The 24,256-nt window shown below is 40.2% G+C and overlaps 2 protein-coding genes across 4 annotated transcripts in view; one reads left to right on the top strand and one right to left on the bottom strand.

Annotated features, from left to right (window-relative positions):
* Positions 1-405: 405 nt before the first annotated feature.
* ACAD11 (acyl-CoA dehydrogenase family member 11) overlaps positions 406-24,256 on the bottom strand; it is a 43,872-nt gene continuing 20,021 nt past the window's right edge. For 2 of the 3 annotated variants that reach the window (XM_042473503.1, XM_042473501.1), the window contains exons 11-20: positions 22,105-22,243; positions 21,896-22,003; positions 20,078-20,176; positions 10,452-10,518; positions 8,492-8,577; positions 6,525-6,596; positions 4,940-5,094; positions 4,078-4,194; positions 2,930-3,039; positions 406-1,344 (exon numbers count right to left, since the gene is read on the bottom strand). In XM_042473503.1, coding sequence (XP_042329437.1) covers positions 1,230-1,344; positions 2,930-3,039; positions 4,078-4,194; positions 4,940-5,094; positions 6,525-6,596; positions 8,492-8,577; positions 10,452-10,518; positions 20,078-20,176; positions 21,896-22,003; positions 22,105-22,243 — 1,068 coding nt within the window. In that variant the 3' untranslated portion in view covers positions 406-1,229. Of the gene's footprint in view, positions 1,345-2,929; positions 3,040-4,077; positions 4,195-4,901; positions 5,095-6,524; positions 6,597-8,491; positions 8,578-10,451; positions 10,519-20,077; positions 20,177-21,895; positions 22,004-22,104; positions 22,244-24,256 lie in introns of those variants that run through there. The other variant, XM_042473504.1, reaches the window with a different exon arrangement.
* On the top strand, positions 12,382-19,602 carry ACKR4 (atypical chemokine receptor 4). Its single transcript, XM_042473509.1, has 2 exons — positions 12,382-12,468; positions 13,553-19,602. Exon 2 carries the CDS (start codon positions 13,561-13,563, stop codon positions 14,623-14,625), a length of 1,065 nt encoding a protein of 354 aa, XP_042329443.1. The 5' UTR covers positions 12,382-12,468; positions 13,553-13,560; the 3' UTR covers positions 14,626-19,602.

Below are 24,256 nucleotides of genomic sequence, written 5' to 3' on the forward strand. Positions count from 1 at the left end.
AGTAGACTAGAGAGATTTAGTTTTACTGTCTTGAGTTTTTGAGTGAATCTCTAAGCACAGATTATGCTTCTGATTCCCTCTCTCTCGGGTTGTGGACAGGAGGGGGGTTTTTGGGGACTTGGCTCTGTTTAGTGACACTCAGGGCAGCAGTAACCAAAATACTACAAGATAACTACTAATGGATGCATTCAATTTCCTTGCTTCTTCTTATTAGGAGTTAAATAACAGCTAGAAAATAGTTTTACTTTTCACATTGAAGCAATCAGAACAGGGCAGTAGCTAGCAAAATGAAAGAGAGGGCAGAACATAATGTATTAAAATGAATTATTTTCACGGAAGACTGAATAATTTTTGTCACTTACTGAAAAACTATGGCATCAGCACTAATCAGAAAAACAAGTCAAATAAGTTAAAAACAGAATTTATTAATGGAATAGGAAATTCAGTGAAAGTTCATAGAAAAAATTGCTTTGATATTTACATAAGCAGTAGAATTTGCATTCTAATTTGATGAGATAATTATACATTGCTGTTAGATGAAGAAGAAACAGGATTTTTGTAACAAAACTGTTTTCCTTATGTTGCACCAATTTTTTTTAATTCTTGCCTAGATTAGATGTCTTTTCAATAATATTTGACTTGACTATCTGCATATCCCACAGAACAGAAAGTTATTCCCTGCAAGTTACTTTGGCATTGCAAAATTATTAAGTATGATGCCCCTAAGAACTGGCTTGTTTATTTGATATTTGATCAAATGAAATTGAACTCATTGATGCTATGGATGTGCATCTGCTCCTTTAGTCCCAGAAGAGAGTTAAATGTCATCTTTGTACAGGAATGTGTTAACAGTGGATTCTGTGCAAGACAATTATACAAGTAAATAGAAATATTTCTCAATTCGAACCCCTAGTAAAGAGATTAAATTTCATTTGGTGTTGGTTCAGTCTACAACAAATTCCATAGATTCTCTTCCTCTTATTATTATTATTAACCTTTATTTATAAAGCGCTGTACACACAATCTTTTTAATTGGATGGTTCCCTGCCCTCAGGCTTACAGGGTAAATTTAAGTTTATCCAAAATATCCAAAGATAGAGAACAAGATCAAAATAAGAATTTTTCACATTCAGTTAGTTTTAGCAGCATTCATGTCTACTTTTCAGAAAAAGTTTGATTTAGAGATACAAATCATGGACATTCCATAACAACTAAATAGTAAAGCAAAATTAAAGATGTGCATTCAGTTGCTTGGCTTGATCAAGAAGTTCTAGTTTCGCAATTGCTGAGAGGTGAACTTCATCAGGCCCATCAGCTACACGTAATGTCCGAATATACGCAAACCTGTGCAAGATATGAGACGTCAGTTTGTGATAGTCTTTCTATGTGACAACCATAAAAGAGATTCCAGGCAATTTCCAAAATTATATTTCTCTCCATTTCGCTAACGCCACCATTTGTTTGAGATAATACAATCCAAAATTATCAATGGTAAGCATTTTTAAGCCTCATTGAACTCAATGGCTCTTCTACAAATGCAGAACTTTGACAGTGGTCAAAATCCTGTAAAGCACAGTGTAACAAATGTACTGGACATGAAACTACAATACCTCTTGCCATTCAGCAGAGAGGGGACTGAGAGAAGTGGCTAGCTATGTCTCTGTACCCAGATGCAGGCTGAAGACATCATCCTTTGAGATCCATTGTGGTCCTCCAGAGGACCCCAGTGGATTATGTCATCAGTCATGATCTGGTTATCCAGATAGCCAGTTAGCCACTGAATGGGCATGGGAGGGGGGTGTTTTGGTTGTTGCTGAGGGAGGAAAAATTGCCAAGCTCCCCAATGACCAAAAAAGCCTAAAGAATTTTATACTTTGTATGTCAGTAACATCATTTCAGCCAATATATGCATTTCTAGCAGAGGCAATGTTTATAGACTAAGGGGCTGAACAGACCACCCCTAAGGGGCAGCTACCTCTTTCATTGCTGGATTGGGGCTGCGGCAACTGCACGCTGTCGCTCTGATTTGGCATTTCCTCAGCTCCTTTTTGCGCCACAGAAAGGGCGCCCTAGCCATGGTGGCCGCTTCTATTGCCGCTTCTTCAGCACAGCACATGTAAGTGCTGCACCAAAGATGTGGCATGATGCCACCCAGCATCTGGTAAGCAGGCAGCATCCGGGTGGCCAGCATGCAGATGCCATGCCGCCACTCTGCCCTGAGGCTGGCTGTTTATGCTGGTCTGTTGAGGCCTTTCAATAACTTTAAACTATTATCTCAAAATAACTTCCTCAAATTTTAGGTTGAAAATTGATCAATGTAAACTAATTTCATTTAGTGCTGTGGGATCACAAAGTGGACAACTGGATAAAATATTGCAAAATGAAATGCTTTGACTAGCTAACAAATATTGTGTGAGGCTATCATCATCTGTACCAGGCATCCTCCTGGCACTTGCTCACTACAGAGGAAGGTGGGAAAGCTGCAACATTACTGTGGGGACTTTGTGCATAATTAAGTTGTCCATTACTGTCAACAGTAGTAGAGAAGCTGCTAGCAGGACGTTGATATCAGTGGAGTTCAAGGCAGCAATCATATGTTATGGCCTCCCAAGTAAATAGCAAAAATGAAAGGAGCCAGAATTTTCTTGGGGCTTTAAATTTTGGTTCTGCCATCAGTGATCTAAAACATTTGCATGGGAAGGTATATCAAACCCTCTTATGTGAGTGATTTCTCAATCTATCTGCAGTGGAAACCAGATCTGGCCACCAGAATAGCTGGGAAGCTACCACCCACACCTCCATCATCCATGCATAGAAACCAGCAGAGCTTAACTGGTAGCATTACAATAAGATCTCCATCTTGAGCTCCTTGTCAACTATCACCTATTACAGGTAGGAAAGTGCATTTGTATATCAGTCTTTCACTCACATTTGAGCCAATGGGAAGTCATCAGAAAATCCAGCCCCTCCACATGCTTGAATGGCACAATCTATTACTTTAAGGACTGCCCGGGGCGCTGCCACTTTGATCATAGCAACCTGTAAAGGTTAGTGAGAAATGTTTAAATTTCTGCAGGAACAAAAGCAGAATTCTAAAGCAGGACAGAGAAAACACAATATTTTGCTTTTGCTGTTCGCAACCTGCCTACACTAGAGGTTTCCTACGTAGGAAAAAAAAGCAGGCAGTATTCTGTTAATATACAGTGTGGCCAAAAGTTGTCTTTACAATTTCAATGCTACATAAATTGAAGTTGCAAAGATAATTTTCAGGCATCGTGTGGTATTGGAAGTTGGATAACTAACTCTTGTCAAACAAAAGCTTGCTTGCATTTTTTTTAAAATTAAAAATAAAAAGCATGTACCTCATCAAATGCAGTCACTGAGAATCAACAGAAATAAGAGAGGGCCTCAACAATACTGACCAAGTACAAAGACTGGTTGTTAGAAAGTCTCCAAGAGCGCTGAAAACAACTCTGGGAAATGTATGGTGTGCAGTGGTGATTGGTTACAGCTGTGGTTCTTAGACTTTGGTGCTCCAGCATTTTGGATTTCAGAAGCACTAATAGGGCCAGTAGTAAGTCATTATGGGAGTTGATATACACAGTATCTGGAGGGCCAAAGGTTAAGAACCAAAGGATTTAGAGTATCAGATAAGGACCAGTTCCTAGCTGTGCTCAGCTACAAAGTTCAGTAGGTGCCACTGGGCCAGTCACTGTCTCTCAGCCTGACACACACACATACACATGCATGTATATGTATGAACAGTTTACTGAGTTGGATTCAGATTTAGTCTCACTTGGGGGAAGTCCCTTTGATTTCAATTGGCCTGCTTTATTGATCCAACCCATTGTGGCCTAGAGTTTATTGTTAGTCACAACCAGACCAGACCAACTGAATCAATAGAAATTGCATATGAAATTGCAGTCACCATTTAACAATTGAGCAATGGGAATACTCTTGTCAGTATTAACCAATGGGACTTAAGCCAGTGTTGGTTAGGAAATCCCCAAAGAGTCTTTGTTCTTAACTCAAGCAGTGGAATTCTCTCCCTTTGCACTTAAAGATTTATTCTGTTACCTCTTTTCTGGCTGCTTTGTTGCCCAAGGTATCGATTTTGCTGGCTGCTTTCAACGTAAGCAGTCTTGCCTGTTCAATAGCAATGCGGCATTCAGCAATCCAGTGAGCAACAACTTCCTGTAGGAGCATAAAGAGAAGGGGGGAAAAGATAGAAAAGAGAATAGAAACCACCCTGTTACGGTAACATAGTCATGGATCTAAAGAAGGACCAGAATCCTTCATTACTCCTATAAATTACAGTTGCCCCTTCGTTTTCATGGACTTGGCAGCTATGTCTGTCACTCGTTCGCAGGCGGCAAACAGGGACAAAACAGGGCATGAGCCTGTAGGTACCTGTGGGCATGCACCACTATTCAAGCTAAAGGGGCTTGAACGTCAGTGATTTTCTATTTTCCTGAACAGATCCCGATGAAAACTGAGGGGTGACTGTACTTAAAAATACCTCACATGCATACATTAATATGTAAAAAAAATACCTTTTACTTTTGCTGAAGACAAATAGAGAAAGAAGGTTGGGAGGGGTGTTAGAGCGCAAATTGCAGCTCCTGTTGGGCTCCAGGACTAGCAACCCAGTATTTTCAGCACTTTTAAAACAATTTTTGTGTAATTTTGGCCCCAAGAAATTGGGGTGAGGGCTTTGAGCACTAGGGAAAGCTGAGGAGGGACACAAAACATCCCTGGTAGGTCAAATACAGCCTGTGGGCCATACCATCCTTAAGACAGATACAGTTAAGAGGCAAATAAAGTTTCCCAATATCTGAAAGTTTACCAACTAATTCATATGGTACTGGAACCTAAGCATTTCTCTTTCTCCTGAATCTGACCTTAAGGGCATAGAAAATCACAGAGACTGGGGGCTCACGTGATGGTACAGTTTCTTCCCAAATGTCATCCTCTGGGCTGCACGTTCACACAGGATCTTCAGGGCAGCTTCAGCTGCCCCTATTGACCTCATACAATGGTGGATGCGGCCTGGTCCAAGTCTTCCCTGAGCAATTTCAAATCCTTTTCCTTCTCCTGTGTAACAAAAAGTGAAAGGCAGGATCTTTCAGATTTGTTAATTGCCTTTCTGGGGAATCATCTACCTGGTTGCAAGTAATGCCTGTAGATAGCTGACACAGGACCTTGGACAGAGCATGGGAATTTCACTGGGGAAACAGGAAAACTAAAAAATGTCTTACATAGCAGGCCTGACAGGTTTTCTCCCTAGCTCAGTATTGTATTTTTGGACTGGCAGCTGTTTCCAGGCAGAAAGTTCTTCCCATCACTGGCAACCTGATTCTTTTTGATGGAGAAGGGAGGAACGGAACCAAGAAACATCTGCCTCTGACCATGTGTTCTGCTACTGAGAGGAAAGGTTTGAGGTAAAGGGACCTTGCTTTCTTCAGGGTAACTGTGAGAGAAAATGAATTAATTTCGGGAAATTCTCCCCAAGCGCCCTAGAGGAAGGCAATATCATAATCCACCCTCTCCATATGCGGAGGATCCATTCTGGGCCCTACCACATATGGGGAAAAGAGCATATGCTCAAGCTCCATCGAAAATAATGGGGTGCATGCTCCCATGGGCAGCACACGGGGCACAAGTCGTGAGTACGACTGTAAGTTTGGCAAAATGTGCTATTCATGGCTTACTTCTGAGTAGACACATAGATGGTTGTGATGGAAAGTTTTAAATCCCAGTCTCAGAAGTAGAACTGCTAGCATTTTACATCCTTCTACTCAGGTCCAAAACACACTGCAGAAATGATCCAGTTTGAGACTGCTTTAACTGCCATGGCTCAGTGCTAGGGAATTCTAGGAACTGTAGTTTTGTGAGGCATTTAGCTTTCTGTCAGAGTCACAAAAAACTACAGTTCCCAGGATTCCCTAGCATTGAACCAGGACAGTTAAAGCAATCTCAAACTGGATTATTTCTGCAGTGTCTTTTGGACCCTAGTCATCACCAGAAGGGGGTTCCTTTTTCTTTAAATTGTTTCATACCACAGAGAGCCTCAACAAGTGAACTATGCAATTTGTTTAGTTGTAGGGGGCATAGCATGTAAGATGTAATTAAACTTTACTTTTGTTTGAATCACAAGCAGGTACACAAGATTCCACTTTGTATCCAGCCACTGTGCACAAGCAAGAGAAGCCAATTCTTTGTACCAATGTTATCCCTTACTGAAAAGGAAAGAAGAAATTCTATCGGTGCCAATGTTGTTTTTTATTATTTCCTGGTGAGGGGGATGAATTTAAGGGAGGAAATCACCTGGGATGAGACTTTTAAACTCATTCCAAATACCCATACTGAATGGCCCTGATGAGCCTGGGGCCCCTACTTTGGCTGTCATTATATTTTCCCCAGTGAAATTTAGCTGCATGAACCTGGCTAAGCTCCTTTTGCCGATAGATGTTCACAAAGCTTCCCAGGTTCTTGTCAAGAAAAAAGAAAATACTGAGACTCACCCAGTATCAAATGGGAGGCAGGCACACAAACATTGTTAAAATGGATTTCAAAATGTCCACCATGATGATAATCTAGAAAACCAAGAAAATAACAAAGGTGAAGGTCATTGGAGAGAAATTCTGCCAGTGTCAATATTTATTAAAAGTATCAGCTCTGTGTCACTCTTTCTGTATACAGAAAGTACAGTAAATGATCCACTTAAGAGCAAAGTACCCATTTAGAATAATAATGCTAACTGTCATCTGAAGAGGAAAATGAACAGACCACACAGAGGAAATTATTACAAAGACTTTCAGTACAGTTTTTGACCTTATGATAGGGATCAGGAGTGATTTACTCTTCATTCCCTTTCCCTTTCTCTTCCAAATCTGTGGGCCAGCAGAGGCATGCAACTATGTACTGTGCACTGATTTTTAACACTGTTTTTGGTCTTAAGGAGCATGGAATTATTTTCCTCCTTTCTCTTCTTATCTTCCTATCCCTATCCCCATCCCCAGCTCAGAGCACTGCATCACCACCTAACTCCAAATCAGTTGCACAGGATTCACTTTTTTTCATAGTTTCATGTGTTTCTTCACATAGAACATTTACTCTATAGACTGTCTTCGGAGGCTGCAGAACTGCCTGGAAAAGATGCTGCTGTGCTGCCCTCCGTGGCCAGTGGTGCACTGAGGTCAGAATGAGACATCCAGCACCAACCACATATCTGGGTGCCTCATTTTGACCTCAGAGTGAGTGACATGTGTTGGTGGCAGCTGTGCCAAATGGCACAGCAGGACGCATTTTAAACAGCTGTCTGGCATCAGGACAGATGGGTCCTGATCTTCAGGAAAATGCAGAGTAACTAGTGACTTTTTAAAGCTTGGCACTGAACAGTCTGGACATCATCTAGATCTAGACTTCCTGGTCTGTGCAGACAGGGCCTCTGAATCTTCTTCACTCTTTAAAGTAGAATCGGAGGAACAAAGGAATTATAGGAGTGGTTGTAATGAAGAAAGAACTGAGTTGTATGTCAAATGACCTACTGAAATCTGTAGGAATTTAGTTACTCATGGGTAAGACACCATGGAATTGATAGGGTCCATTCTAACTATGGGCCTGAACACACAGGCCAAAATATAGCTGCTTTGGGTCACTTTGGAGGTATGCTGTTTAAATGATGCATGCGTCCTAAGAGGCCAGAAGCCACACCAAAGCCACGATCCAGTTCTAAGGACTAGAGTGCAGCTTTGGCTCATGCACCATTTAAACAGCATACTTCCAACATGACCCGAAGCAGCTTTATTTTGGCCTGTCTGTATGGGGCCATTGTTTTACCTAGATGACACTGTAGATAGGGCCTACGTATGTGCATCCAAGGTTTGAAAATGCTCCCTTGGACCACTAAGAATCTTAAACTTAAGCACTGATAGTGACTTTGATAAGTGCATGAAGGTGAAAGATTTAAAACAGACATAAAGAAAGCTGCCCTTTTTTATTTAATACACACACAGTCACAGTTAATAGGCAGAACTAGTAGGCAGTGGGGTCATCAGGTTTACTGACATCCAATACACCAGGGGCTGTTAAACAGGGAGGTTAATAGCAGTGCCCCCCCTCATCCCTTCTCGCCCCTTGCCTATCCAGTTTCCTTCCCAGGGAGGGAGCCAGGCCAGCGATGAAGTAATGCCACCACTTCAGCTCTCCCCCCCCCCGGGGAGAGAGCCAGGATGGCGGCAAAGCCACAAGGGGTGCACTCTCCCCTGTGCCACAGAAGCAGGAGGACCCCACCAGGGCATCACCCTCCTGTGGAGTGTCACCTGGTGCAGTCCGCTCTTCCCTGCACCCTCCCAGTGATGCCACTGCTGGTAAGTCAAGGTGCATAGTCAATAACATCAACTGTCTAATGGACCAGCTCTGAAATTTACCAGATTTAGCATTAATTTGCCAGGCTAAATTTTGAAGATATGTTTGGCAACCTACTTACCAAAGTATCCAAAAACTGAAAGAGGCCTTATGAGCTTGACCCCAGGTGTATCCATTGGCACAATTATCATACTGTGCTGGTTGTATCTAATGGAAATAAAATACAGCCGAATCTCAGTCTTTAAAAAATGTATGGGACACAAAACATAGGAAATGGCCTCTTAGGATATTGTGCAGATATAAAACATTTATTGCCACTACCTCTTAATCTAAAGCTGCTCAGGCCCTTACTCAGGCAAGGTAATGAAAATGGCAAGGGGGTGTCTTGGCCAACACTATGCAGTTCCTCCCCTGCTGAATGATCCATGTGTAGTTGGGCCAGTTGGGATACAGTCAGCCCTTCTTATACACTGATTTTTTATACACAGATTCAAGCATACTGTACACGGTTTGAAAATGTTAAAAAAAGTATAAATTTCAAATATCAAACCTTGATTTTCCATTTTTTATAAGGGACACCATTTTACTATATCATTATATTTAATGGGACTTGAGCATCCACAGATTTTGTTATCCACGGGGGATCTTGGAACCAAACCCCAACGTATAACAAGGGTCCACTGTATTGTTGTCAGTGACAGATGGCTGGTTTTGCCTGACCTGCTAGCACATGAGACCCTGCACAGTACAGCAGAGCTTGGAAGTATTAACGTTTTGTATTGTTGTTGTGTGCCTTCATGCAATTTCTGACTTATGGTGACCCTAAGCAAACAAGTCACAGGGCTTTCTTAGCAAGATTTCCTCAGAGGGGTTTGCCACTGCCTTCCACTGAAGCCAAGATAGAATGACTTGCCAGTCACCCATGGGTTTCCATGGCCAAGAAGGATTTGAATCCTGGTCCACTGGAGTCCTGGTCCATTAGTCAAACCATTACACCACTGGGTCACAAACTTGGGGACAGACTCCCTCTATACTCTAGCTACAGTACAGAGTTGGGTTGTACCACTCATGTTCTTTGTTCAGCTAGCCAGTTGTAGTGAGGTACTCACCCAGGTGGAGAGAGCTGAGGGGGCTAAGGGCAGCCAGGTGGTGGAGGTTGAGGGGAAGGAGGAAGTTAGCCCAGAGGTGGAGCCAGGGGAGGAAGGAGGAAGAGCTGATCGGGCAAGGGAAAGAACAGTGTTTAAGGAGTCCAAGGAGGGATGGAGTCCTGGTGCCTCTTCCAAGAAGGGCCCAATGCCAAAGGCAGAGGCCCCAAGAAGAGGGGAGGCAGCGGAACCCTCGAGAGGAGGGAGCCTGGACTTTTGCTGGTCCTGGGGAGGAGACAACCAGAGATCTTCAGGACTTAGAGGATGATTGGTAGGGTCAAAAAGGGAAGCTCTGGGAAGCGAGGCCTGCCTCGGTGGGATGTTGGGAAGGCTGACTTGAAGACAGGACTTTATGTTTTGAGTTATTATCTTCTGGACACAAAGCTATTTTCTTATTAAAGGTACCATTGTACCATACATGCCTGAGTAAGTTTGTTGTGCATGTGGGGAAGACCATTGGGGGAGGAGTCTGTTTCCTTGCAAGATGGAGCCTGCAATGCCAGCCCCGCCCACACCAGTGTATGATGAGGACAATGGCATTTCATATAGGTTGCAGTCCAATGTAATCACCTCCAGGAGTTGGCTAATTAGGTGGCCAAGGAATTCCAGGAGTACTAATTCAAAAAGGAACTTTTCAAAGCTCTTCAATAGAGACAATAAGAGCCCAATATTGCAAAACTACTCACACAGGACTACTGTCAGCATAAGACAAAGCCATCCCTGAGTTTCCTTTTTTGTCCAAATCATGTAGGACCACAAGAAAATGAGGGTGCATTAACATTCCTGCGTGAAATGCAATGCTGAACAGTGAAAAGCTTTCAGCCATCCTGCTCCTCTTTGCTTCTCTGGAAATTTAAAGTCCATCACAGTTTTCTGTCCCCAATGCACCACAAAGTTTAATGCACTATTATCTTAAAACTGTAACTTGTTTCTTACCTAGATCCAGATGTGTTTTTGTCTTTGGTCATTACAATAGCAACTTTGCAATTTGGATTTCCAGCTCCTAAGAGATAAAAAGAGATGAGACTTCTCAGTGAACAGTTTTAGAGCTGTAAATCTTGTTTGGCAATTATTAATATTCAGAACTTGCTTTCAAGTAAGCAAGTGTCTTGGGTACAATGACTCTGCTAGGAAGTGATATGGGAAACTTCCTGCCTGTGATCCTAGAGACCTGTTGCCAATCTGAGTTGAAAATATTAAGTTAGAGCCTGACATGCTGAAAGTTCATGGAAAACGTACTTGTTTGGACTATAGTTCTTAAAACTGAAAAAGTAAAATTTCAAAGTTCGGTATAAGGCAGAAATCCAGGAGCTCTTGTTGCCTAGCACTTATCCACAAAACAGACAAAGCTGAAGTATTTATATTTCAACTGGCTTAAGTGAGTTATGGATCCATCCATTAGTACACTTGAAACATGCTATACTTTTAAAATAAAGAACTGAATAATGCATATAAGTTTACTGTCTGTATTGAAACCTTTTTTTCATTTTTAAGAGCATAACCTAGTGGCTAATACCTAAAATTCCTAAAATGGGTACTAAAGGATGGGAAAGGGGTATTCTAAATGATGTCAGGTGCTTATCCTATGGCAGGGATGGAAAACCTGTGGCCTTCAAGGTGTTGATGGACTCCAGCTCCTATCATCCCCCAAGATAGGCCATGCTGGTTAGAAGTGATGAGAAGTGGGCCAACAGCATCAAGAGGCTCTCAGTTCATCAATTCCTGCCCTATGGACTGCATTCACCTGTCACTGTAGCTCCATGGAAACCAGGTCCTCTCATCTGTGAGTCATCAGGTTTAAATACACTGTACGAGTACTTCCAAGTAAGGCCTAAATAACCTAAAGGCACTAGAGTATATTACACCAACCAACCGAGTCTCCCGAATCTCAATGCAGTATTTTTAGAGGGGGCAGGAGAGTTTGCTGTGGGGAGAAGGGAACTGAGAAATTTATTTCCATTCATCTAAGATGTAGTGTACATGCCTGGGAGGGCTGTGAGGTGTAGTGGTTTGAGTGTTGGAACTATGGCGGGGTACAAACCGCCGCTTTGCGGCGCTCCCCCGCCGCCGCCATTTGCTCCGCGCGGGAGCCGCAGCAGCCAAACCGCGCGGCTCCCGCGCGGAGCAAAAAAGAAGCTCCATTTCGGAGCTTCTTCTTGCGGCGCGTCTATGACGTCGCGAGGCGCCTGGCGCGGACTCGCGACGTCATAGGCGCCGCGACGCGTCTGGACGCTGTGCGTCCAATACGCAAAGATGGCGGCGCCCATGTAGAAAGGGCGCCGCCATCTTTTACGTATTGACTACGTATTAGGGTTAGGGGGGTGCGGAAGCACCGCCCCTTCCTAACCCTAATACGTATTCAATACGTATTTTTTGGCGGTTTGTAACCCGCCTAAGACTCTGGAGACTAGAGTGCGAGTCCCCACTCAGCCATGGAAACCCATTGGATGTCCTTGGGCAAGTCACACTCAACCTCAGAGGATGGAAAAGGCAAACCCCCTCTCGACACATCTTGCCAAGAAAGTCCCATGATATGCACACAACAGGAGCAATAAATCAAGATCCAACCCTTTATTGGGGCTGTAACAGAACTACTTTCTAGAAAAAGCCATCTGTACCCAAACCTCTTTCTCATTTCTTAAGCTTAATACTTGGGAGCCCTGTGCCTCTAATGAGGTGTTTTTTGTTTTTGCTTTTGTTTTTGCAGTTTTTGACCTCCAGGTTGAAGGCAAACTTGGATGTGGTCCACTGCAACTCAGATGTGACAGATGGTTTCCAGAAAACCACAACCCATGCTAACTGTAAATGGCAGTCAGTGAGAAATGATGCACTGGAAATAAAAGGCGTGGTAGTTTTGGAGGGGAAACAAAAATCCTGAGGCAGAAAAAGAAACCGCATTCCACAAGCAAAGATCAAAACAGCAGCTCCTTCTTTGACTGAGACAAAAAAACAGGTCAGTTTCCCCCTTCTATTCTGAAATGCAACAAAGTTACTTGCAGTTGAAAATGAGAGAGAAATTTGGGAGGGTTTCATTTATAAATGATTAGCAGTTTGTCCATCATAACAATGGGAGAATAGGTGAAGGGCTAGATGAAGTTGTCTTCTATTAGTTCTCATTGGTCTGTCTATCTCTGTCTCATCTCCACTCACTGGAACAGAATACACTTTCTAGAACTTCTGTCACAATAGTCTTATGTTTAGTCTTTCAAAGAGAGACTATGAATTGAATTCAGGACCTTTTGCATGCAAAGCATTTTACCTTTTCCTTTGGGATCCCTGGCCAGTGGAGGATAGTTTTTCCCTCCTTGCCACAGTGTAGACAAGGCTAAGACTTTCCTTATTTCCTATCATTTTCTATCAAAATTAACTTGAATGGGAATGAATGTGGATGAAAATAAACACACCACCACCATTCAGAGTCAAATTATGTTAACTATTTAGCCCCATTGCGGGTTTCTATTTCTTGATGATTCCAGATTGTAGAACACAGAGTAGCTGCTTTTATATGTATACATTTAGCTAGAGTGACAGTGTGGCTTAGTAAGAAGCAGCTTGTGGCCCTCCAAATGTTGTTGGATTTGCACAATCCCAAGTTAATATAATCAAATGATTATGGATAATGGGAGCTGCAGTTTAATATCATCTGAAGGGCTGCAGGTAGCTCAAATCAGACAAGATCTAGAGCAATAAATATCTCAACTTTCAGAACTGCCCACTGCAGAGATTCATTCCTGGTTGGGGTGCCAGTCAATGATATATTAGGCCTGGTGTAGGGCCAATGGTAGGCAAATCAGTCCTTCACAATTTTCCCATTTGTTACTCCTCCATACTCTAGGCTACCCTGCATGTAGTCTCTATTTTTGGCAGCAGCTGCATGCTACAGAAAAGATATACATGTATTTTAAATTCTATAAATGAATAATATATTTGTGTTTAGAGTCTCAGATTCAAATTATATGACCTTCTTTTGTTGTTGAAAACATACTCAAAAATGTTTCAAGATACAAATGACAGTTGTATTTTGTATCATCTGCCAGCTTCTTCTATGGAGTCCTCCATAAACTCTTCCGAACACTATTACGACTATTATTATGAATCCAATGCTACTTTTGACTACTCTTCACATGAAATGCTTTGCCTCAAAGATGAGGTGAGAACATTCAACAAGTTATTCCTACCGGCATTTTATTCCATTGTTTTCCTTCTTGGACTGCCTGGGAATTCCCTTGTGATAGCAATCTATGCCTACATCAAGAAGCTAAAGACCAGGACTGATGTATACATCATGAACTTGGCAATTGCTGATTTGTTACTGCTTTTTACTCTTCCATTTTGGGCTACCAATGCTGTACATGGATGGGTGTTTGGCATCCCATTATGCAAAATCACCACTGCCATTTACACCATGACCTTCAGCGCCAGCATGCAGTTCCTGGCCTGCATCAGTGTGGATAGGTATAACAACATTGTCAAATCCTCAGGTCAACAAAGAATCACAAAATTCTGCAGTAAAACCTGTTTCTTTGTCTGGATGGCTGCCACATTTCTTTGCATCCCTGATCTCATTTTCAATCAAGTCAAGGAGCACCGTGGAACAAGGGCATGTATTTCTACATTTCCAGAGAGCCTGGGCAAAGTAATTAAAATGATTATTGAAGCTGGAGAAATGGCACTAAGTTTTGTGTTGCCCTTCTTCATTATGCTGATCTGCTATTCAGCTGTGGCCAGAGCTCTCTTCAAGAGTCCCAGTGTTAAAAAATCCCAGCCTCTGAAAATTCTTGTGGCAGTTGTTTCTGTTTTTATTGTCACCCAGCTGCCCTACAATGTGATCAAACTTTGGAGAGCCATAGATATTATTTATCCCTTGATCACAGACTGCAAGACAAGCAAAGCCATGGATGTTGCACTCCAAGTAACCAACAGTATTGCTTTGTTTCATAGTTGCCTGAACCCCCTCCTGTATTTTTTTATGGGAGCATCCCTCAGAATGCACATGGTGAAACTGGCAAAACGTTATGGCTATTGGAGAAGACAACAGAACACACCACCAGAAGAGATTCCTATGGGCTATGAAGAATCGGCAGAACAAACAAGCAGTTTTACTATTTAGAATATTAGTGCAGACTCTGTGGTCCTCCAGCCGCTACTGGACATCTCAACATCTTTGACCACTAGCCATAGTGACCAGGGCTGATGGGATCTGTTTAGCAACATATGGAGTTTATAAGCAACAGATTCTTCCCCCATTTCAGAGAACGTGGAGATGGATGACTGCTAAACTCCATCTGTTTTGCCTATTCATTGCATAATAATTTTGGAATAATTCCCTTGTTACTGTTAACTGACATTGACTTTGACTTATGGCGATCCCATGAACAAGAGAACTCACCCTGTCATCAACAGCCCTGCTTGGGTCTTGCAGACTCCCTTGATTAAGTCTATCCATCTGTAATGTGGTATTCCTCTTTTCTTACTGCCTTCTACCGTACCAAGCATTATTGTCTCTGCTAGTGAGTCATGTCTTCTCATGATATGATTAGTCATCTTGGCTTCTAAAGAGACTTTAGTCTTCAGTTTGCTCTAGTACCCCTTTATTTGGTTATTTTTTTTTTTAGCAGTCCACAGTTTCCTAGGCATCTAAAAAAGACTTGCTCATTAAAAACTTCATGTTGATTCATTGAGTCGCTGTAAGAAAGTCAAGTTAAAGAGGTAGCTGAGTAATCTGATCTCCAGGCAACACAGGCACAGCACAACTTTTTTCATTCATACTTTGCAGTGCAATATAACACAAAAATAGGTTAAGTTATTTTTGTTAGAACTCCCAAAACATCCCTGCCAGCAAATTCTCCATAATCTCCCAATCTGTTGCCAGTTGTGAGTTGTATTTCAATAAGTAACTTTTTCTCTTTGAATAGGATATAGTTAATACAATCTAACTTATGAACAGAGCAAACACCACGTTATTTCTAGCAATTTATCATAAAAAAACAACAACACAATACCTATAAGCAACGATCCCATACTCTTTTTCACTGGATAAAAAGCCCACTACAATCAGCAGGACTTACTTGTGAGTAAACACATACAGGATTGTTGTACTGATCAAAGGTTCTCATAGGAAAGCAAAAAGAGGGCTATGCTTACACAAGGAAGTTGGGTGATCAGATGTTTTCAAAAGCTATTGTTCTTAAACTGACATTTTTGCCTGGATGAGGAAAGAGGATGGTATCTGACCTACTCTGTCTGGGATAGCTAGTCTACAGGGGAAAGGAAGGAGAACTATGCATGCCTGGATTTTCTTTTGAGCCAAAAACATGGCTATAATTCTTCCCTTCCCTCAGATTCCTTTCTTCCTCTGTATCAATTTAGAATGCAGACTTTGTCCTTGGGACTGGAATGTAAAAGGAAGGAGATAAATTAATGGTCCAGGCTTTATTTAGATCAAAGAACAAGCGACAAAGCCGGATGACTCCCTACACCATTTTGGCATCTGAAGTAGCTCCAAAGTTTGAGCCTCCTCATAAAGATACTGAGCAGAATTAGCCACCAAATAAAATAAAACACCAGGGACATTTTCTCCCCAAGAAGAACTGTTTTATCTTGCAATATATAATTTGGAATCATATTTTATTTGGGAAGAAACAAGGGGAGGAAGTTTGGAATGGGGGGCAAGGAAATCAACAGGAGAGTTCAGATATGTTGAGAAATAACAGTAATAAGACCTCAAAACAAGGGTCCCATGTGACTTTCCTCTCCCTGCCAATTGTGCTCATGATTTTGACCATCCGATTGTGTGACTATGGAACTGTAATGCACATGTTGTATTTGTGTCTGCAAAGGACTGTGATGGTCATGCTTGTAACAACCTTTTACTGCTGAGCCGATTTGAATTTATGCACTGTGCCTTTTTTTGCCTGTTCCTTTCAGATTGCAGTACACATACAATAAGAGGTATCTACACTGCACAATTGTTAAATTTGATCCCATCCTATGGAATCTTGGGATTTTTAGTTTGGGGATGTGCTTAGAGTTTTCAGCCAGACTGGTCTATTATTACAGCATAAGCACTTCAACAAATTACAAATCCCAGAATTCCATAGGTGGGGGCCATACCACTTCAACTAGCATCAAACTGTCCATAATTATACAGTGTGGATAGCCACAAGAGTTGTTTGAACAATGCTCTTCTGACATACATTTGCTAGTGAAAAATCCTTTTCATGCTGCTTTGTATTGCCCCAATTCTGACGTTCCACTCTTCTCCAAAAATGAACCAGTATAACATTCCACATCAAACTGAGCATCTTTAGATTGTGTTGGACTATTTTAGGAATTCCTTCCTATGGCAGTTTTTAAAATGTTGTGCAGGTTGTTCAAAAGTAAGATCTACTTTGTTCATGGGGTCTCAAAAATTCCCATTTTGTTCGATTTGATCAAATATTATAACTATCATGTAGTTGTACATAGAACTACAGTCTTGTAATGCAATGGATTTTACTATGAGCAAATGATTCTCCTTTTCTTCTTGCCATTTTTCCAATGTTTAAAGCTCTGGAGCCAATGGTCAAGGAGTAATATATAGAACTTTGATCAAGTATTGTATTGGCCTTGCTTACAGCAACTTGATTTATCTAAGCTCGATTTCACTACCAGACCCTCTCCCCACTTATGTAACTTTAACTTCACATGGCTCAGAAGGTTTAGATTACATTGGAACTAGCATTTTAACTGCTGAGAACTCTTTGGTCAAGTAGCATATTGGCCTTGCTTGTTACAGATAATTTCTCTACTATTTTTCTCACTTGTATCCAATTTTGTTCCTATGTGGTATTGTGTCCAATTCTTTTAGTATTTAGCTACACTTCAGGAACTTGTACTGCACTGTCTGAGTGCCCTAAAGGTGTTTACAAGCAGACAAATGTGAACAAGAATGTATGGCTGAACCTACAGTGACTCTATTCTCTATTGCATTAGTTCCACTAGGTACTAGACACTTCTGCCATTATCTCAACTGAAACCACATGTAATAAACTGGGACTTTCTCACTCTAATCCCCATTTGAAGATGCCTAGCCCCACAATGTTCAGCTCAGTTTATTTATTATATATACACATATCTTTTATAAAGTTACTACACAATGGCCACCTTAAGGTAAGTGACACTTGACTGTTCTCCCACTAACTTTTGATTACTGCCACTTCAGAGGTCAGATTTGTCCTCATTTATTTGTTGGTATAGAAATTAGCCTGTTTGTCCAGTATGAAAATCCAGAAGGGCATTGCTGAAGAAAGCACTAAATTCAATTGTTAGTCTCAACTAACAATTCAAAATCAGTTTTTAAAAAAAGTTGAAAATGGGTTTCTCAAGTATCAGGAAATCCTGATGAGGAAAATCCTAGATGTACCAGAATCTTTGCATTTCAAAGATTCATTCAGTGCAAAACAATATCTTCTTTTCTAACACCTAAACACCCTAAAGGCACCAGATCTCACCTGATCTTGGGAGCTAAGCTGGGTCAGTCCTGATTAGTACTATGATGGGAGACACCAACAAATACCAGGTGTTGTAGGCTCTATTTCAAAGAAATGAAGTGAAAGACCACCGCTAAATTTTCCTTGTCTAAGAAAACACTATGAAAAATTCATGGGGCTGCCATAAGAGGCTCTTGTGGTCTCATCCAACTCTCTTTTTTGCCAAAGAATATATGGCCAATCTACTTGACCTGAAAGATTCAGAAGTCCACACTTTGGTTGTCCATGAAATCTCAACAGATTTTGAACTCCTCAGATGCCTAGAGCAGCGCTGTTAATGATAATTCACCATGCAGTCATATATTGGGATAAAGATCAGTAGCAAATGTCACATTTGACATGAGAAAGATTCAGGGTCCAATCCCTGACATCTCCATGTTGGACTGACAAAAACCTCTACTGTATTTGAAACCCAGGAAGCTGGAAAAGTTAAAAAAGAGGCCCATTAAAAAGATAAAACAAAAACAATTATCAGCCATCCTGAGATTTATTTTCATCTTCTCACAAGAACAAAAAGATCACCAATTTCCACTGGGTTTTTTTTTATAACACCACTGCATTTTATAGAAAATAATTTTCTGTGCAAAATAAATATTTTGCATATAACATGGTTTTTGGGACAATACAGTTTTGCAGAATTTTCACAAAAATACTTAAAATGTGTGTGTTTGTGGCAGGGGGGAGGGGGAAATAGCTCAAAAATGCTTGAAAACCCATATGGATAGAAAACTTTGAAAATGCTTCATTTTCACATGTGAAAGTGAAACAAGGGGAGATTTCTCTCCCTCTTGAGAGCCACTGCATTTTTAGAGACCAAGCTTTCTGGATTTCACACAAGAATTGTTCCATTCCAGCTGGAGATGTCAGGGAGTGAACCTGGAACTTCTTCATGCTGGGCATGAGCTTTACTAAGCTGTACTCCAACATATGAGTGTAATGTGAGTGATTTTTAATAGCACAGCTGTAGGCATCTGTATGTGGTACTTCTCACCAACCAAAGCCTGGATATCTGAATACTTCAAATCAAATATGCTGACCATTCCTTGCCAGAAAGAAAAGAAAGAGAAAAAAAGAGTATTAAAGAAGAAGTAAAAATAACAGATAAACAGTATTGGGATAGATGAAACAACAGCCTAAGTGCCCCTGCATCTGCACAGCCATCCTACTGAATTCAACAGAGACTATGTCAAGTAAGTGAATTACAGCCTTTCTGATTTATACAAACTATAGAGAATTTCATTATGCTATTTGGGCAGTGTTGACAGAAGGTCATTCTAGATTTTTCATAATAACAATGCAACATACAAATGACTGCAGTTGAATACTCTGTTGTGTTAATGTGTAATGTCTGAACAAGTATATACATTTATATCATTTGCTTTATACTGTTTCTTATATAGTTTTAACTCTACAAATGGTTTAACTGCATTTTAAAAATACCTTTTATATGTTTTTACTGATTTTTTTGTATGTGTTTTAATGTTTTTGTTTTAAATTTGTAAAATACCTCAAGTCTTAATGTTGGGAAAAGGTGAGAAAGAAAGAAAGAAAGAAAGCATTTTGGAATTTTTATATTATATTATTAAAATATATTATATTATAGGATACAAACACTCTATCTGAATAAAATATTTTAAAACAATTTTGGATATATTTACAAGGATTCTTACAGAATATGTATAAAGTATATTTCAGCAGAATTGTTGGATTTATATACTGTACATGAAAGAAATAAAGGATATATAGGAGGTTTCATAAACCTGTCTCTATTATTTTTTACAACTGTTGGGGGAAATCAGGTCCTGGATCCATCTAAATTAAAAGATTCTATGCTTAAATCAAATGCAAACTATTCTATGGGTGAAATAAGCATTACAATTGAAACTGCAAAAATTCCAAACATAATACATGCTCCCTAAAGCCATCTTTCTAGTACTCTTGCAGTGAATATAAAAATATGGGAGGTATAAATTAAGAAGTAGAATTAACTTATGACGTTCATATTCTGCCATGGGGAATATGCTTACTTACCACTGCTCCACCATTTCTTGCCATTGATTATATAGTTGTCTCCATCTCTTTGAAGGCTGCACTGCATATTGGTGGCATCACTTGAAGCGACATCAGGTTCTATTCAACCAGAATAATCAAACATTGGAGTTGGCTGCACCTGAAGCATCTAGCAGCTCATTGTCCAGGGGTAGGGGAGGCTCAATCCATCTTTTGGGGGTAAGGCATGTGCCTTGATCAGGCCATGGACTATTCATGTCTGAAGCCATACTAAAGAAACTTAGCACATTTTCATTTTCCCCTCATGTCCAAGCAACAGGTGATAATAGTAGCACTAGGGCTACTACATAAACCGAAAAATGAAGTAAAGTTCCTGTTAAGGATGGGAATCAACATGGTGCCGTGGTTTGAGTGTTTGGCTAGAACTCCAGAAAACCAGGCTTTAAATCTCCAGTCAGCCATGGAAAATAATTTGGACAAGTCACACTCTAGTCAGCCTTGGAAGAAGGCAAATATTGTCATAGGTTCGCCTGAGGTTACCACATGTCAGAAATAACTTGAAGGCGCACCACCACCACTAAACCACAATAACAACCAGGATATAAATCCTCAATTATTTCAATTTCACAATGCAAGGGCAAATACCTACTGTAGTTTTCTTTCTGCAGCAAAAGAAAAATATTTTGCACACCATTCTCCCCATATTTGAGCATTCCAATGTGTTATGCATAATCTTTCTGTGCAGAAAAACATGTGGGGATTTTGTGCACCTACTGCATGAACGTCTCGTGGCTCTATTATTCTTCCTTACTGGACTTCCTGATTGTCAGGAAACCCAACCAGGAAATGAATAATAGAAAGTATTATTTTCTCCCTACCACAATCACCTGCCCTTGGCACTACCTTCCATTACCCTGACACTGAGTAGCAACATGTCAGCATGCAAACCCTGGGCCTATTCAATTACAGCATCCTTTTGGAGTGCTCTCTCTCCCATGATCCCTGCAGCTTATGCACCCTGACACACTGCTATAAAAATGTGAGGGAGATGGAGCAGGAAGGACAAAAAGGAAACCAGCCTTCCTCCCCTTTTTTTCTCCCAATATATTTTTGGTGTTGTTGCTCCCACCACCAACTGTGGAAGGAAAAGGGAGAAGGTGTTTGGGGGGCTGAAAGGAGATCTTGGAAAAGTTACATTTTAAACACTATAAATCCAAAATCCCCCTGCAGCATAGTCACTGGCCATACTGGTTGAGGGATTAAAGGGAATTGTAGTCTTAAAAAGTAACTTTTCCAAGCTCTGGCTGAGAACACGAGTAGAACAGACTTTGGGATCAGAAGGGCTGGAGGGTATTCCCTCTCAAGCCTTTTTTCTGAAATAAGCTTGGAAAAATTAATAGAGATTTTACAATTACTTTTCTTTAATCATTTCTGAGGTTGTGTAAACCTAAAGTGAGTTTGAAAGCCCTCAGCCATCTCTAACACACACACACTTGTACTAACTATTCTTTACTATTAGGTTTGAAACACTGACTAGATTTTTTAAAAAAATTTACGGGACAGAAACAGACACAAGATGGTGAGGAAGAAAGAAAATTTGGGATTGGGTTAATCTGTACTTCTTGTTGTAACTGAAGTTGTTCCTGTACAAATACAATTTAATAACAGAGAATTTGTTTTTTCCTGCATGTTGCATAGCAATAGTTACAGTTCCAAACGAAGTAAATCATTAGTTTCTTGTGGGTTTTTCAGGCTATGTGGCTAGATAGCCCAAAACTCCCCACAAAAAATATGGATACTGGCCATGAAAGCCTTCGACTTCACGAAGTAAATCATTACCTGTCATGCAGAAACAAGAGCTAATTTTCCCTTCCAGGAGAGGCTCCAGCCACTGTTTCTTCTGTTCCTCTGTCCCATACAAATGCAAAACTTCCATGTTTCCTGTGTCTAGGGGCACAAGAAAGGTTGATGTTTAAAGTCTTTATCATAAATAGCATAAAATTTAAGAACTATATAAATTATAGCAAAGCAGCTGGAGTTTCACAAACCTGGCGCATGACAGTTGAACACTTCTGGAGCAAAATAGCACTTCCCAGTCTCTTCTGCAATTAAGGCATAGTCCAGTTGGCCAAGACCACTGACTGCAGGGAGGAAAAGATTCCAGAGACCCTCAGCTTTGGCCTTTTCCTGACAAAAGGAGGAAGATAAACTAAGTATATATTCAAAGTATGAAAAAGTGGTGTGAAAAAATAGTGAGAAGCGTTTGTTTGTTTTTTACTGCAACTCCCCCAATCCCCCATCCAGCAACTGGGGATTCCAGGAGCTGAAATTCAAAAAAATAACTTTTCCAAGCTCAGGTGCTCAACAGTAACTGTAACATAAGTGAAATATCGGTGAGGGTTAATTTATACAGAAATCATGGGAACCATTTCTATGTAAAAACAGTTTGGACTGGGTGACACTTGTGAATGAATGAATGTCTTAGTTTCCTTCTTCTTACCTCTTCTCAATATTCAAGCTACATTCCTCCTAAATTCACACTGGTTTCTCACTATGCCATCCATAGCAGCACTTAAATAAAAATATATTTGTTTCATCAGCTGTTGGAAAGGAAGTAAAGAAAATAGCAGAGGGAGTTCTTGCCATGGTGTAAACACCTTTTTTCCATCACAGATGCCATCCTGAATATAAGCTTTCCCAAATGATTTCCTGTATTATTTCCTGGCAGTCAAAAACATTTGTATTCAGACATGCTTCACTCTTAAGAGGCTGATTTATGCACTGGTGTGGGTTTTTAAATCAGGGATGGACAACTTTTGACCCTCAGGTGTTAATGAATTGCAAATCCCATCACCCCTTAAGCTTTTAGCTGGGACTGATGGGAGGTGCAGTCCAACAACATTTGGAAAGCCATTTTCCCCACCCCTATTTTAACTTGTGACTGCTCTTTCTTTTTGGCATCTATGTGTTTAATGATTTGCATCTCTGTTTTAATTATAATTTTGTATTTTATCTTATATTTTATTGTTGCTATTCACCACAAACAATATTTTGCAACAAAAGATGGGATATAAACTAAATAGAGATCATATGGATTCCTTATATTTTCATTGCTTGTGCATTCTGCTGTTTCTTTTTTAAAAAAGGCAAACTCCCTCACTTCTCTTTCTAGAAAAGTTTTCATCATATTTCATCCCTAGTCGTGCTCGACAAAGGTATATTATCTGCCTTGGGTTATTATGCATGAAATAAGGCAGGACATACATTTTACAAAAACATAAATGAAATAAAAAAATAAATTAACAGCAAAGATGATTACAGCATTTTTGGAAGTTCTTTGTTTAGGGATGAAATTCTAATGCCGTAGAAAATCTAGTTATGCTCCCTTACCAAGCCAGAATTGAGGTCAGTGTTGTCAGAAATGACATCAGTTCATTGAAAAAGGTTGCGAAATTGTGGGAAGACAAACACACTCTCTTATAAGAAAATATAGAGTAATTTATTTTGAGGGAGTAATATTTGATTAAACAGAAGTAGAGCATATATAACATGGGAAACAGGAAATTTAGTATGGTATTCATATCAGCTAAGTTTTAGAGGTAATAAAAAGTTATATTCTACTTAACAAATAAGATGTAACAAGAAATATATTGACTTGTAAACTATTTTTATGTTAAAAAAAAGGAAAAAAGAAATGATATCAGTGCTATACAGATCCACACCCAACATTTTTTGAACGCTGGTCCTACACAACCTGGTTCTATCCATAATAATAAGTCCTACATGCCAGGCATGGAAAGAATATTAACATTTATTAATTTCCTGGTTGAAAAATGGGCATCCCAATAGTCAGGAAGAATAAAACGTAGTGAGAATTTTTCACAAAAAAACCTAGACCTGGCTATCTGGGGGGAAAATTTGTGCAAAAAACCTCATGATTCTCATGCAAAAAACAAAACAAAAGGTAGCAACACAAAACATATATTCCAGACAGAATAATTTGCCAAAACACTTTGAAATGTGCAAATGCCATTTGTTTTCTCCACAGTGGGAAGAAAACTGTGGAAGTTATTTGTCCTTACTTCCAAGGATGAAACAGTTTAATATTTATATTCCTGTACATGTGTCTTACTCCAAAGTATAACTCTGGAAAACAATTTTTCTATTTGGTGTAAAATCATAACACAGGTACAAAAGACT

This window comes from Sceloporus undulatus, chromosome 6 (assembly GCF_019175285.1).
Source record: "Sceloporus undulatus isolate JIND9_A2432 ecotype Alabama chromosome 6, SceUnd_v1.1, whole genome shotgun sequence".
NCBI classification, from domain to species: Eukaryota; Metazoa; Chordata; class Lepidosauria; order Squamata; family Phrynosomatidae; genus Sceloporus; species Sceloporus undulatus.

What these genes read in the sequence shown, in the direction of transcription:
- ACKR4 (XM_042473509.1), top strand. Translation starts at nt 13,561, where the DNA reads ATGGAGTCCTCCATAAACTCTTCCGAACACTATTACGACTATTATTAT.